This window comes from Cicer arietinum, chromosome 6 (assembly GCF_000331145.2).
Source record: "Cicer arietinum cultivar CDC Frontier isolate Library 1 chromosome 6, Cicar.CDCFrontier_v2.0, whole genome shotgun sequence".
Lineage (NCBI taxonomy): Eukaryota > Viridiplantae > Streptophyta > Magnoliopsida > Fabales > Fabaceae > Cicer > Cicer arietinum.
In genome coordinates, this window is record NC_021165.2 from 16,762,835 (window position 1) to 16,778,245 (window position 15,411).

Consider the following 15,411-nt stretch of genomic DNA (forward strand, 5'->3'; position numbering starts at 1 on the left):
TCAAATCCTTCAATTTGTTGGCTGGTTTTTTTTTTTTAATCTTTTAAATCAATAAATGTTGTTGGAGTTAAGAGTAGCATTGGATCTGCAATCCTTGAACAGCAATAAGGTTTTTTCGAGACTGTTTGTTGAGTATTTATATTCAGTGCTTATATAAAAGTGGAAATCTTATTAATTATTGATTGCTACTTATATAGTCATCATCTTTGGATTCTGACAAGTGAGGTGTGGACTAATTATGATGCATAACTTTTGGGATGCAGACAAGACAAGGAAAATTGACATTCTTGGTTATGGCCAAGACCAATATGTTTTTACTTTTGAATTTTGATCATCCAGGAGACAGAGTCACTGTATCTAGTAAACAATCAAAGAAATTTGAAATTGCAAATACTTTCGGAAGTTGCATTGGGATCCAAAACATGTCAAATTTTTTATTTTAAGCCCTTGTGATGATCTAATGTTTAATATATGTGATATTGAGGTGATTTATTGAAATGTTGTTCACAATACTATTTACATTTTAGAGCCGTTGAATTAATATTAAACAACTTTGATTTGTAGATTCAAAAAATTGACTATAAACACAAATTTGGAATTCTGCGTCTATGCATGACAGTAGGAAATCTAAATAAATTCAATGAGGTTGGCTTTCATTCAACCTATTCTATTCATTAGCAACAACCATATGAAATGGACACTTAGAGAGCCAAAAATTCTAACACACATAAACAAATACTCTTGAAACATATTCTATGTTGACACGTGAATTTAAAAATGGTTAAAATCTGACGTTATAAAACTTTTTTATATCGATTGCTTTTAAATTTTATAAATACAAAAGTTGCATATTAAATTGTTGGTATATGAGAGATAATTTTAATCATTATATAAAGAATATTAAACTATTTTGTAAAAAATATTTAAATGCAATTTTTAATATTTTATCTTTTTTATTTTATTTTTGATGTACTTTCGAGTCATTTATCTCTTTTCTTTATATTTATTTGATATTTTTACAATGATCCCCTTTCTATATGTTTCTTTGATATTTTTAGGGTGATCTTAATACCACTGTTATTTTTATTTTTGATTTATGAGTGTTTTTAAATATCATACTTCTAGAGTGGTTATTATAATCATATTGAAGATAGTTGATAGTCTATTTGTATAATTTTGAACAGTACCGTAAAACGTCTTAAAAAAAATGATATAGTTCGCAACTCAACTTAGTAATATATTCGGTAACTGAAAATTATTTTTAAACATTTTTTTTAAATTTAATAAACAACAAATATTTAATGGAGTATAGTACTAAAAGGTTTGACATAATATAATACATATGCAGACCACATATGCTCATTATCTCAAGCATTTAAATAACACGCAACATGTGCTCGATATATTTATGCAGTCAATACATTGTAATTGTTGATTAAAATTAAATAGTCTAAATTTTAAATTTAAATTTAAAATACCAAACTTAAAATATGAATCATAAAATATTAATAAAACATCCATTAATATATTTATTGTATCCGATTCAAAATCTTTTCCACCAAAATTTTAAAAAGGAAATATTATATTTGAAAAACTAATTAATGTTTAGGACTATATGCCAGGTGATAGCTAAACATAGAAGTGGCAATGACACTACACATCACATGTTTATGGTTTTGGTGAGATTGTCCATGTCTAATGTCTAAGAGCTAACCTTGAATTTGCATATGTACCCAAATTTGTAGGACGGCTAGACCATGTGAATCTCTGTTGTTACTGGCTATATTAAGCATCACATTTATGGCAATTCCATTACCATGTGATAAACACAGCTTTTGTCTCAACTACCAGTCTTATATAACGACATTCACTGCACCAGTTATGACTAATATCAAAGGGTATAGCTAGTACTAGTATTTTCTCTTCTTCCAAGAGTTTTCGGACCGTGAAGGTCACGGTGGCAAGATGAATTTGCTCAGGCAAGGATAAAAGTAGTACTCATTTCCGAGAATTCAAAGAATTGTCAGTTGATTGATAAAAAAATATATTTGTACAAATAATATAATTTTAGCATTGAATTTAATTTATAGATTTATATTGTCAATTAATCACGTTAGTTAAATTATTAAAAATATTTAACTTTTATTATAATTATTTTTAAAATTGTGTATGTTATTAATTATAAATTGATGATGTATCAAATATATATATATATATATATATTATATTTTTAGTATATGAAAATTAAATTCACAATTTAGATTCATATTTTCATTCTATATCGTACTATTTAATCGAAAGTCAGAGTCGACCTAAGTGAAAAACTCGTATATTGTTTTAGACCTCGTCAAAAAAGATTGTTTTACTTCAATTTTTATAAGGTATAAATGCTCAATAATATATTATAAATTTTTTTTAGTATACACAAAAACAAGAAAGGCTTATAAAAAGTTTTAATTTTAAATTTTTTATAGAATTATTATTTATTTAAATTGATATTGATTGTAATTTTGATAATAGAGACGTTGCTTTTCACTATAAAGCATCTTGTATTAAAGGTATTGTTGTTTTTTCATTCTTGTACAATATCATATCACAGTGAAACATTTGTCTTAATTTTTGCTATCAACTAATAAAATCTTATATAAATTAAATAAAATATATTTTTGTTGCAAATTATTTAATATTTTATTTAATACAATTAAATTAGCTAACGAAGATGGTAGGGATCATAGAAATATTAATTATAAATTAAAAATTATGAGACAAAAAGTGAGTACATTGCCCATATGAGAAATATTAGTTATAAATTGAGAAATCATGAGACAAACAGTGAACATATGGCTAACATGAGTCATTGGAGTTGTAGTATACACATTATTTTCTTCTTCAATTAAAAGATGATTTTTTTTACATGAATTCTTGTTGTTGTTGTAGAACAGTTGAAATATCTTATTTTATTTTTAAAAAAATATAAAGAAAATAGATTTGAAAATACTATTAATTCTATTAAAGAATTTTTCTATAATTATTAAATAAAATATTAATAATTTATTTATTAATTTTTAAAAAGATATATCTAATAGTTTCGTTTTAGGTCTTATAATGTATTGGGTCGACGACCCTCTTTAGATTATTTGCACAATAAAATTTTCATTCATATAAGATGAAAGAGTATCAAATTTGTTTTATAAGCAACATGAGACATAACGATATTCTTGAAGCTTAATGAATTCTTTTTTGGTTTCCTTACAAAATTTTAGAGTAAGGAATGATAGTCAGTCCAAAGTATGAAAACTTTAAAATTTACTATTGAAAAATTTATATTTATATTTTTCTATTACAATTAATGAAATATCTTATTTTATAATAGGTAGTTATTTTGTAACAAAAAAAATTAATCATCCCTCTCCTAATATTTTTCAAGCACAAAGCAAAGTGAAGGTTCTTTATGATTTTCAAAAACAATACTTAAAAATTGAAGCAAACATTATCATTCTTTTATGTACTTAAAAGGTATCATTTTAATGTGTTTACATAATAATTATAATATTTATGCTCAAAATATGAAGTTAAAAAGAAATAAAAGCTACAAGTAATACTTGTCAAATATTTTAGAAAAAGTTATCACAAAACTTCACTTTATTTAGGTACCATAAAAACAACCCTTAATGGCTTAATCCTATTATTATTAAAATAAAAATAGAATTATGGAATCCATTTATTAATATTGGTGCGGCTAAATGGGACCTCTCTACTTAAAAAAATGCTCACATGGCGCAGGCAATAGAAGAGACAGGGCAAAGATAACGCAGGCTTGTGCCATTAAATAAATAAATGGGTAGGAGAAGTTAATTTCCTTCCACTTTGAAGAAAGTGGTACCTTTATCCGGGCCATATATACAGCAATAATAGTGATAGCCACTTAATCCACTTGACCATAGAGTTATATTTAATGTCACCATATAGTTTATGTAAATGTGACTTTATTTTTTATTTTTTATATATTGAAATACTCTGTATTTAATTCACGAGAAAGTATTGCATGGTCATAAGATTTTGAGTCCATATACAAAAAGAAAAGTTAAAAAACTATTAATTAAATGATACATTTCTTTTTTACGTCCACATAATTTTTATTTGATACCATAACTATACAAACATTTTTATTGACCGACTCGTTTGCTTGGAGAGTAGATATAATATGTAGGATGTGTAATATACTCCTCATTTATATTAAAGTACTTTAAAAAAAACATAAAGTTAATGTGTCACATCACATTCTTTAATAGTAAAAATTTACAATTTAAACAATATATTTATTTATATGTACTTACAATTTTAATAACTAATTTATCTATTTATTTAATAAACAAAACAATGCCTCAAACTTATTTCTCATAAAATTTCCTTTTTTATTTACCCTTAAAAAGCTTAGAGTTACTTGGAATTTTATTTTTTAAATATTTTAGATAAACCATTATGATTAGCCCAAATAAAGTTGAAAAAAAAAAAAGGTAACTAGCAGTAATTCAAAAAAAAATTATGTTGTGAATTCTAAATGAGTAGTAAAATGTAATGTTCCAAAAGATTGACTGATTGTAATGAGTAAAAATAAAAAGGTGATTTACATAACAGGGTATCTTTTAATAGTAAAATCTAAATTAGTTGGCAAGAAATTTAATAGTATATCCATCTTAATATCATAATTTAATTTTTTTAAGTGTATACTTAATCTTCTAATTTTGAGTGATTCATTTGGAATATTACGTTTAACCTGTCGGCAATCCTAAATATCATTTTTGAAAATTATTGTTATTTCCAATTTTGAAGCAGAAATAGTTAGAGATGTAATAACTCAATCAATTAATTAATAAACATGAAAATCCAAACAATTAAGGTGATTAAATTTTGTTTTATTTTATATGAGTGTAAATCGATTAAATCAATTAAATTCGACTTCAATCACTTAATATATCAATTTAATATTATTTAAAATTAATCATTCGAAGCACAAAACAAACTATTATATTTCATGACTATTTGCTTTATTCCACACTATTAAAAGGTTGTTTTAAAACATGTTGTACCCATATATATTTTTAATCATTTTTTTTTTTTAGCATAATTGAATTGTAATCATTTAATAATAACATTTAAAAAAAACAAAATTTTCATTTTAAAATATCAATTCATGAAACCGAACTAAATCACTATGTTGTTCGTTGATTTTAAAAAAATAATAATAATTTGAAAAACAAACCAAACTAAATCGTATATTTTTCTGATTTTAACTTCATACAGCTTTCTTTCTCCCAACAAACCAAACTCATCCACTACGCTTCTAGAGATGGTCACCATAGCAGAGGAGTCACCTTCTCAAGTGTCTTTTTCATTTATTTATTTATTATTAGAGAATTTATGTTGGATGTGAATACGATATGTATAGATATATTTAATATATGATTAAATAAATAATTTTTAATTTTTATAAAATTATAATGTTAGATATTAGTTAATAAAAATGTTAATAAAATAAATCTAATTTTTTTTAAATTTTTGTTATTCATAACAGATAATATTAAATAAAATATAAAAAATTAATATAATGTTTATTTGTTCTTATATAATGATATTTCTTAAAATATAACAGTCAATAAATAATTTTAACTTTTTTATTCATAAAAATAATATTAATTTATAGAAAATTTATCCAAAATCATTCAATAAAAATCTATTTTATTATATTATTTTTAGAGTCTTAACAATTAAAGAATAAAAAAAATGAAAATTTTGTATAAATAATAACAATTTTAAAATTTCAAAAGTTGGAATCATAAATTTTAATTTTTAGTTTAATAGTAATAATTTATTATTATTATTGTTATTATTATTATTATACAGATTGTGAGCCAGTGTGTTTGTAATTGTTAGTGTTTGAATTCTGAACTCTGAAAGAAAAGATCTCAGGGAGGGAAGGATCTAGAAGGTCTTCTATACTATACTATCCTGCTGCATCCAATTCAATTCGAATTTCTGAGTCATTGAAGTTAAAAATGGTGAGAACAAGGTGCTTCTTAGACATTAGCATAGGAGAAGAGCTAGAAGGAAGGATAGTGATTGAGCTTTTCAACGATATTGTTCCCAAAACTGCTCTAAATTTTAAAGCTCTATGCACTGGCGAGAAAGGCATTGGTCCCAATACTGGGGCACCCCTCCATTTTAAGGTCCTTTCTTACCCTTCAATTCTACTTTCCTTTTTCTTATTCAAATCAAACGGGTTGCTCTATGTGTTCTTATTTAAAAATTAAATATTTGGGTTTCTAACAATCTGTCTTATAGTAGTAGTTTTATTTCATTCTGAGAATCATTGGCGCTGCTAAAGATCTGGAATTTGAACTAATCTAGAAAAAAAGGGTTGAACTTGAACTTGAACTTGGAGGTGTGTTGTTTCTTACTCACAATTGGACGATCAATTCTGAAAACAGGGTCGTTCCCTTTATTATTTTTATTCTAGATTGGATACCTTTTAGTCGTTCACTTTTTTATTCTGAAAGTTTCTACTTTTATTTTTAATTGGGTGGAGCTAAATTTTCCTGTATTGTTTCTTCTTTTAGTGGACCACCTTAATAAGTAGTCCGCCACAGTTACTTGTTTAAAAGTCAACGAAACTCTTCAGAGTAAAAGTTAACTACTCTCCTCGTCTTTATGCTTGAGACGATAATCTGATTGAAGTTGGTTTGATAAGTTCAGTTTTCAGAGACATTCATTTTTCCTTATTTTTATCGAATTGACATTGATCTATTCATTGACTCAACGGTAAAAGATTGGAGGATGGTGAAGTTATATAAATAGATATTAACATAATAAATTTGTGTTAATCCTTAAAATATCTATGTTGTGTCATATCTTTAGGTTTTAAGAATTTCATTTATCCTTGTATTTATGTCATATCGCATTCGTGTTGTATCAAGTATTGGGGCTTTGTAGGCATACACAAATGTTCACATGCTTATTTTACACACACAACAATGTTGTTATGCATTGTTACCATCAAACAATATATAGAACAAAAATTTGTATTGTAACTCAAATATATTTGTCTAGTGTTGTTTCTACTGGGCATCAACGTGTATCGAGTGCATCCTGAGTTTGTTCATGATATGAACACCAACTTGTCTTTTTCTTAAAATATTATTATCTCCTAAAAAATAAATCACCTATATTAGCTCAAGGGTCAACTATTGAATTCAGTTTATATTCTATTGTATTTTCAGGGATCTTGCTTTCATCGTATTGTCAAAGGCTTTATGATCCAAGCAGGCGATATATCTGCAGGAGATGGTACTGGAGGAGAATCTATATATGGACTCAAGTTTGAAGATGAAAATTTTGAGATGAAGCATGAAAGGAAAGGGATGTTATCAATGGCAAACACGGGTCCTAATACAAATGGGTCTCAGTTTTTTATCAGTACTACCCGAACAGCTCATCTAGATGGGAAGCATGTTGTATTTGGGAAAGTTGCTAAAGGAATGGGCGTGGTCCGTTCAATTGAGCATGTTACGACCGGAGATGAGGACCGTCCTGTTCTCGAAGTTAAAATTGTGGATTGTGGAGAAATTCCTGAAGGAGAAGATGATGGCATATCTAACTTTTTCAAAGACGGTGATACGTTTCCTGATTGGCCAGCAGACCTTGCTGATAACCCTAGTGAACTTGACTGGTGGATGAAATCGGTTGACTCAATCAAAGCTTTTGGCAATGAGTATTTCAAGGTATTGGTGCTTTTCTATACTGTAAAATGAGCTATATTATTTCCTCTAAGATATGAATGAAATATTTATGCCTGATAATAGTTTTAAATTAATATAATTTTTCATGACAGAAACAAGACTACAAAATGGCTCTAAGGAAGTATCGAAAGGCTTTACGTTACCTAGATATTTGTTGGGAGAAGGACGATATAGATGAAGGTTTGCTTCATTTTGTTACTATTTATTTATTTTACTTTACTGTGCAATGTGCAGCAATTATGCTACAAATGCACTTCACCTTCTTTACATATAATAAGTAGTTTTATTTATGGCTTTGCAGAGAAAAGTTCAGCTTTGAGAAAAATGAAGTCTCAGATATTTACTAACAGCTCTGTAAGTTGGAATTGTACACTGTTGCGGATAACTTTAAAATGCACCTATATTAATTACCTTGACAATTTACTTTTGTATTATTTGTTGAGTCCTGTTGCCACTTTGCATATATAAACTGATCTCACTCTACTGATTATTATTTTTTCCTTTCATTTTTTTACAGGCTTGTAAATTGAAATTAGGGGATATTAATGGTGCATTGTTAGACACAGAATTTGCGATGCGTGAAGGAGATAGCAATGCCAAAGCTTTGTTCCGCCAAGGACAGGTTGGTGTATGGCTATTGAATAGCTATTGTCATAAGCTAGAAGCTTTTTGTCACCCTTTACTATGTCAGGCATCTAGTTGCTGGTATTTAATGTGTCCTGCTTTTTTCTGTTCTTTACTCTGATAATTATTAATTTATTATGTTACGTCCATTTCACCAGGCATACATGGCACTGAATGACATTGATGCTGCAGTTGAAAGCTTTAAGAAGGCACTGACCTTGGAGCCAAATGATGGTTAGTAATGAATATAAAAGTTTGGATCAAGCCTTTGTCGTGTACTCTTCTGTACTATATATATGCAGGGATTACATTTAATGATATTATTTATGTTAAGAAGTCCCAAATTGAATGAGATATGGCCTAAATAACTAAATAAGTGTTTATAAGTAGTGAATAGTCTTCCCTTTACAAGTCAGTTTTGTATGGTTGAGTTAGACCTAAAACAAATTCTAAGATCATAACAGAACCTGACTCTGATACCATATTAGATTTTTATATTGGGTCTAACTTATCTTGACAAATAGGTTTGAGCTAGGTCCAACCCAAATTCTAAGACGGTATCAGAGCATCCAAGATCCGTTGGACTACTTGTTATTGGATCCTTCAAGTCATGCTCTAGATGTCCAATCTTGAGCGTGAAAGTAGTGTGTTGAGATATTTCACATTGATGAGATATGATATGAATACATGTTTATCATCGGTAGGTAGTACTCACCTTACAAACTGATTTTTAGGGTCAAGACTCAACCCAAATTTTAAGAATTTTTAGTCATGTTAGAGTCAGTTTTCTCAACACAAAAAAACAAGTACTTGATGACATTTTTAATGGTACAAGTTGAAAATTAATGTTCGAGTAATGTAAGTAAGGGGGATGTTGAGGAAGAAAGCAGGAATATTAAATGAAGAGATGGGTTATTTTTGAAGAACTAAAAGTTATGCGGCTAAATGTGGCCATTTACGCTGAACGTTGTAATATTTTGTGTAAATCCTATAATCTAGATCTTTCTGTAGCTTACTTGATATCTTTCTATGTTCAGCTGGAATAAAAAAGGAACTTGCTGCTGCCAGGAAGAAGGTGAGCGCGTCTTTGAAACAAGCACTGAAGCATTATATACTTGTCAGGAATCTAACTGGTTTTGTTTGTTGCAGATATCTCATAGGACTGATCTAGAGAAAAAAGCATATAGTAAGATGTTCCAATAAGCACAAAGGTTAGTCTCAGAAGTGATGACTATATATATATATACGCCTGCATTTCAACTTAGTATAAAATAATAAAATGTAACAACATTTGCATGCGCGTTTGAGTAGAAACACACATGTGCGACAATCGCAATTTTCCATATTTGAGTTACATTATTATTACAATTATAGTTGCATAATTGCATATAGACTTATTTTCATACTGAATTATTGAGTAATGAGCAGTTTTTAAATTGCGGCTTTTGTTGATATGCAGCTTCTTCTTTGTTCCTCATTTTCAGGTTTATGTAGAGCCAATGTGAACAATCATACACTTGCAGCATATATGTATACAAAAAGGTAAAAGGTTTGGGCTTGAACCCATTGTTACTTAAACTAAAAGTATTGAGAATGAGGCAAATGAAACTTTAAGCCAACAATTTTGTCAACCTTTTATTTTACTGTGATAATTTTATTGGGTGGTGGTTCTAGTCATTGAAAAGCAGTTTTGTTGATGGACCACAGATATTGCTGTATGTGATTTTGATATTTCTTATTGGGAACTTATACTTGTAATGTAGCACATTTTTTGTTAGAAATCAAGAACCACACACCCTGGTTGTAAGTATAGTATTCAGACTGAATAATCTCTTAATGTGGTTATTTTCCCCAATTGTAGCAGATGGATCTTTTATTTTGCAATTTCTCTTATTCGTTTTATTTCACCACCATTGCAACTATTGCAATGCTGCGTTTGGATATCTTAATTAAGCGTATGTGTCCGAAGCTTTTTTTATAATCAAAGAGAGAATGTGGTTAAACCGTTTCTTTGAATTATTTTGTAGAGTTTATTGAAATATGCAAAAAATAACTTATAGATATGTCATAAATTTTCTCCAAACACACTCTAACTTATGGTCATGGAAGTCAAAACACTCAACTAAGACCTTACTTGATAATAAACAAAGGTTTTTGTTTTCAATGGAAAATTTGGGGACTATACAAATGCCATTTCTCTAGCTAAACTAAGAATAAGAATAATATGAAGAGTGAAAAAGTGAGGAACAACAATTATTCATCATTCAAAATAGTAATTAATAATCGAGTTGTGAATGGACGTTTTTGTTGTTTCTGAAAATATGAATATTTGAGTTAATTTATCGCATGTTTTGCTTGGTATTTAAATATGATCTAACTTGCAAGCTTCGCATTAAAGTAAGTGGTAACTTTTTGAAGCTTTCATATGGAATCTCTTCAGATTGATTTCATAGTTAAAGTCATGGCATGCATATGCTATTTAACCCAGCCAAAGAAGAAAAAAAAAGTTAGTTGCATGGATTTGCATTAATTGAATTTGAAATGTCATCAACTCATACTAATATTCTTATAAAATTTAAATATTTTATAAACTAATTTATCTATAATTAGTCAGTGTACAATTATAATTACTCATAAATTTATTTTTGAGATAATTAAATTTTAACTGTAAATTTGTTTTCATGACATTCGTGTGGAATTAACGTGTATAAATCACATATTCAATTAAAATGTCATATTAAAATACCTAACAACAAAATTTACACAATTTTTTTAATATTTTACATTGTCAAATATATATTTGTCAATTCACAAATTTAAAAATTAACTTAGACCGACACTTATCAATTTGCATATTCACTCCATTTTAATCTTTTAGTCATTAATGTTCATTAGAGTAACTTACAATTCCCGAACTAATTAAACCGGAATGCACAGAGAACCCAACATTATGAATTCCTATTTGTTATTCTTGTTTCCTCTCCATCTTTTAAATATAATGAATACAATTTACCAATTCTATTTATATATAACAAAACATAAATGACATATTCTAATAAATATACCTATAATTTATTATAATGAATCAATCTAAATCTTTCTAAAATTTAGTGACACATAACTTAAAATACCTTGGACCTAATCTTAACGTATTTCAGTCTTAGGAGTCCTCTACCTCTACGATAGTTTTTTTTCTTCTGCTTTTTTGTTCTTCAGTCACAAAACAAAAACGCCACCAAGCCATCATTATCACATCATTCAAAGGCGTGTATTTAATTTTACATTAAGTCATGGAATTAATAACTACAGTTTTATATGATAATTTTCTACCCACTAGATTTTCAGTTAAATGTGCAATATTAGTGAGAAACACTTGTTTTGACCTCATAAAATTCAAACCTCATAATAGCAACACCACCCCATTTGACCTTTTCCTCAATACCAATTCCCACTATTTTTGTTACCAATTCATATATATGTCTGCCAAGCATGCACCAACCAATTCTCTCTAATACTGAATTAACTTGCTTAAGAAACAAACCAAAACTAACTAAATAAATGAATAGTAATATAAATGCCAAACAATGGGTAAAGAATGTGAATAAATAATCTTTATTAAAAAAGGAAACTTGGTCGAGTTCTCTGCTTTCAGTTCTGCTCGATCTCAAACCATTTTATCTTTCGGTTTAAATTCATAAAACTCCAATATATTTTAAAAGATTAAAAATAGAATATGCCTCCTGTAATTTTATTTTACACTGACCTCCAATCATAATGTACTGTTAAACAGAACAGTTATCTTTAAGTTTTTAAGTTGCAATTAAAAAATGAACTTATGTAAGTAAATTGTAACTTCTCAATTGATATTGATGTAAAATTATTTTATACAAAATAGTTTATGCTCATTAAACTGATTCTATTTTTATTTGTGTGATTCTTCTTATATTTATCTATGGTTAATTTGCAAATTATTTATTTTATCAATTAAACCACACGATAAATATAAAATCAATTTAATTTATATATAGAGTTAATGTAGAAAAATTTTATACTGTCAATCAATTACAAATATTAGATTATTAAAAATATTTAACTTTTATCGTAATTGTTTTAAAAGTCGTGCACATAATTATTATGATGTATCGAGTGTGTAAAAAAATTTACATTGTCAATGCTTAAAAATTAAATTTATAAAATTTAGACTAAAATATTATAGTTTGGTTGTTTATCTTTTTGTCAAAATTTAATGCGGCCCTTTATTTGTTTAAAATATTTATTTTAGTTGTTTTATCTATCAAAATTACTCAAAGTGATTCTTTTAGTCAACTATGTTAAATTTGATGATAAAAATGTTGATGTGGCAAACGATTTATTGTCAGAATTATTTTGTCTCTCATTTTTTATTTTTTTAATCTTTTGAAAGATTCATTTTATAATCTATCTCTCCAATGTTGCATAAATTAATTCGAGTAATAAAAAAAAATGTTGCATAAATTAATTTAGTTATTTGGACATATTTTTTGTATTGACTCCTAAGTCTTGACAAATTCTACCCCCACTTACTTATATTTGGACTAATGAAAAGTAGTAATTTGGTCATTCCACACCACCACTTATAATGCTTTATTTTCCTTTCACAAGCACCTCTATATAAACCTCCTTAATAACTCCAATCAAATCACAACACACTCACTCCCTTTGCTTTATTAATTAAGAAACAGCTAAGAGACAAGATAGAATATTCATACAACAATGGCCATCACAAACTTTGTTCATGTCCTCACCTTACTGGTTATAACCGCTTCAATGTTTGCAGTTACTATGGCAAACAAGGACTGGCCCTCCTTTGGTTTTAACCACACTGATTGGAGGTCTAGATTTGGAAACCATCACCACCATATAAATAAGACAGAACAACAACCCAAGAAGATTATTGTGGGTGGCTCTGAAAATTGGCATTTTGGCTATAACTACTCAGATTGGGCTATGAAGAGTGGCCCTTTTTACCTCAATGATACTCTCGGTAAGTATATTAAATTTATTTACTTTGTATATTAATATTACAATTTAATTAATGTTTTAGTTAAACAATAACAACAAAATGCAATTAATTAGTTAGGAGCATTTTTTGTAAAAAAAAATATTAATGTATCTAATAATTTCAAAAGATACTTATATTTAGGCAAAAAATAAATTTCAAATAGAGCTCATATTTAGAGAGGGGTATAGTATAAGTTATAAACTCCATTGGTCAAGCTAATTGTTAAAGCATATATATTACTTTTAATACTTTTTTAATGATAATTTTTAGTATTAATGTGTATATATTTATGCATGTAGTTTTCAAGTATGATGCTCCAAATGCAACGAGTTTCCCACACAGCGTGTACATGTTTCGAAATTGGTGGAGTTTCATGAATTGTGATGTTAAAAGTGCAAAGATGTTGGCTAATCACACACAAGGTAGTGGGGAGGGATTTGAATTGGTGTTAAACAAGTGGAAACCTTATTACTTTGCTTGCGGTGAGAAAAATGGATTACATTGCAACATTGGACAAATGAAATTCGCTATTTTCCCAATGCTTCGTCCCTTCTGGTCATCGCCTTGAGAAAATGCATATTCGAATTGCATGCAACTTTTCAATTTTATACTTTTTCCTTTTTTAATAATTTTCATTATACATTCCACTAAATTAAAATAAAACAGTTTTCTTATAGAAGAAACTTAGGTGTATTTTTTTAAGTGTTTTTTTTATGTGGTTCTTAATTTAAAATACATCTTTTGTGATTGTGAATTTAAAGCAATCATAATTGATTAAGTTAAACACCACACAAAAATCATATAAAAAAATACACCTAAATTTTGTGTTTTTCTTATTCTTGCACTTATCAACATGTATGATTTTGTGATGGTTTGAATAATATAGATGTTATGTGTTTCTTATTTGTAAGTTTATTTCATTTGTAGTATTTCTCTCTCTCTCTCTATGATTTATGTTTTTTTATTTCTACTCTCATGTATTCTTGCAATTACGAAATAGCATAGCACTTTCCATTTTATAAATTGGCGATTGTTTGACCTTGTTAATAGCGTTTATAGCTTCAATTAATGTTGCACGAGATAATAGAAAAAGGTTAGCTTCAGGTCATGTTAGTTACTTTTCCAACACAGATGCTCAGCTAAAAATACTACAGTCCTGTTTAATTACTTTTTCAAATATAAACCATTGATTTGATTTGGGTCAATCTTAAATTGAATTAAGTGAAATTTGATATCACAAGGTGCATGTATTCCTACCCCCACTCACTAAGAAAATAATATATTTTGAAAAATGCAATTCGAATTTTAGTTTAATTTATTTTCTTTCGATCCTGCACGATTACACAAGACTATTTTATTAAGAGAGCTTTTACTGTATATTTATAAATTCAAGGATCTTAATATATTTGCTCTATAAATCAGTAAATTAAATATTATTTTTATGAATCAAAGAGTTAGTTATTTAACTTTTGTATTTTAGAAAAATCATTTCTTTATAAGAAAATACATTTTACAACAAACGGCCTTCTCGTAAAGACCGTGGAATAGTTTGGGCTTGGCTGGAAACCATACAATGATATGGGCTTTGGGATTTCGATGTCCTACGAGGAGTGCTGTTTTGGGAAAATTAGACTCTATATGCCCCAATTTTATAAATGTCAAAGTTAGTCTTAACTTTTTTTTTTACTATTTTATCAACTCAACTCAAATTTAATTTATTTTATTTTTTACCATTCAAATATTTTCAGACCAAACAATCAAGTTTTTCTAAATATAAAAGATTATTATAAATTATGAGAATTTTTTATAAAATTTTCAATATTAAAAATTAATCGAAGGTTGAGAAGAGGTGTACTAGATACATTTAAAAAAAATTGCCAGTATAAAAGAGTTAAAAAATATATACAAAAGGTTTGTGTCGGAAAATTTAAAAAAAGATTTCCAAATGTT

At 27.6% G+C, this 15,411-nt stretch overlaps 2 protein-coding genes across 5 annotated transcripts; both read left to right on the forward strand.

Moving 5' to 3' along the window:
- Window positions 1-5,912: 5,912 nt before the first annotated feature.
- On the forward strand, window positions 5,913-10,304 carry LOC101491270 (peptidyl-prolyl cis-trans isomerase CYP40-like). Of its 4 annotated transcripts, none has more exons than XM_004505129.4 (9): window positions 5,913-6,227; window positions 7,278-7,778; window positions 7,889-7,976; window positions 8,098-8,150; window positions 8,314-8,418; window positions 8,579-8,654; window positions 9,458-9,495; window positions 9,570-9,631; window positions 9,905-10,304. In XM_004505129.4, exons 1-8 carry the CDS (start codon window positions 6,057-6,059, stop codon window positions 9,621-9,623), a joined length of 1,086 nt encoding a protein of 361 aa, XP_004505186.1. In that variant the 5' UTR covers window positions 5,913-6,056; the 3' UTR covers window positions 9,624-9,631; window positions 9,905-10,304. The 4 variants fall into 4 exon arrangements, with proteins under 4 accessions (XP_004505186.1, XP_027192020.1, XP_073226574.1 ...); XM_027336219.2 differs by having other exon boundaries at window positions 9,880-10,018; XM_073370473.1 differs by lacking the exon at window positions 5,913-6,227 and adding an exon at window positions 6,320-6,442.
- Window positions 10,305-13,089: 2,785 nt separating this feature from the next.
- LOC101492003 (uncharacterized) lies at window positions 13,090-14,376 on the forward strand. The gene is made up of 2 exons (XM_004505132.3): window positions 13,090-13,443; window positions 13,761-14,376. Exons 1-2 carry the CDS (start codon window positions 13,173-13,175, stop codon window positions 14,027-14,029), a joined length of 540 nt encoding a protein of 179 aa, XP_004505189.1. The 5' UTR covers window positions 13,090-13,172; the 3' UTR covers window positions 14,030-14,376.
- Window positions 14,377-15,411: the final 1,035 nt, after the last annotated feature.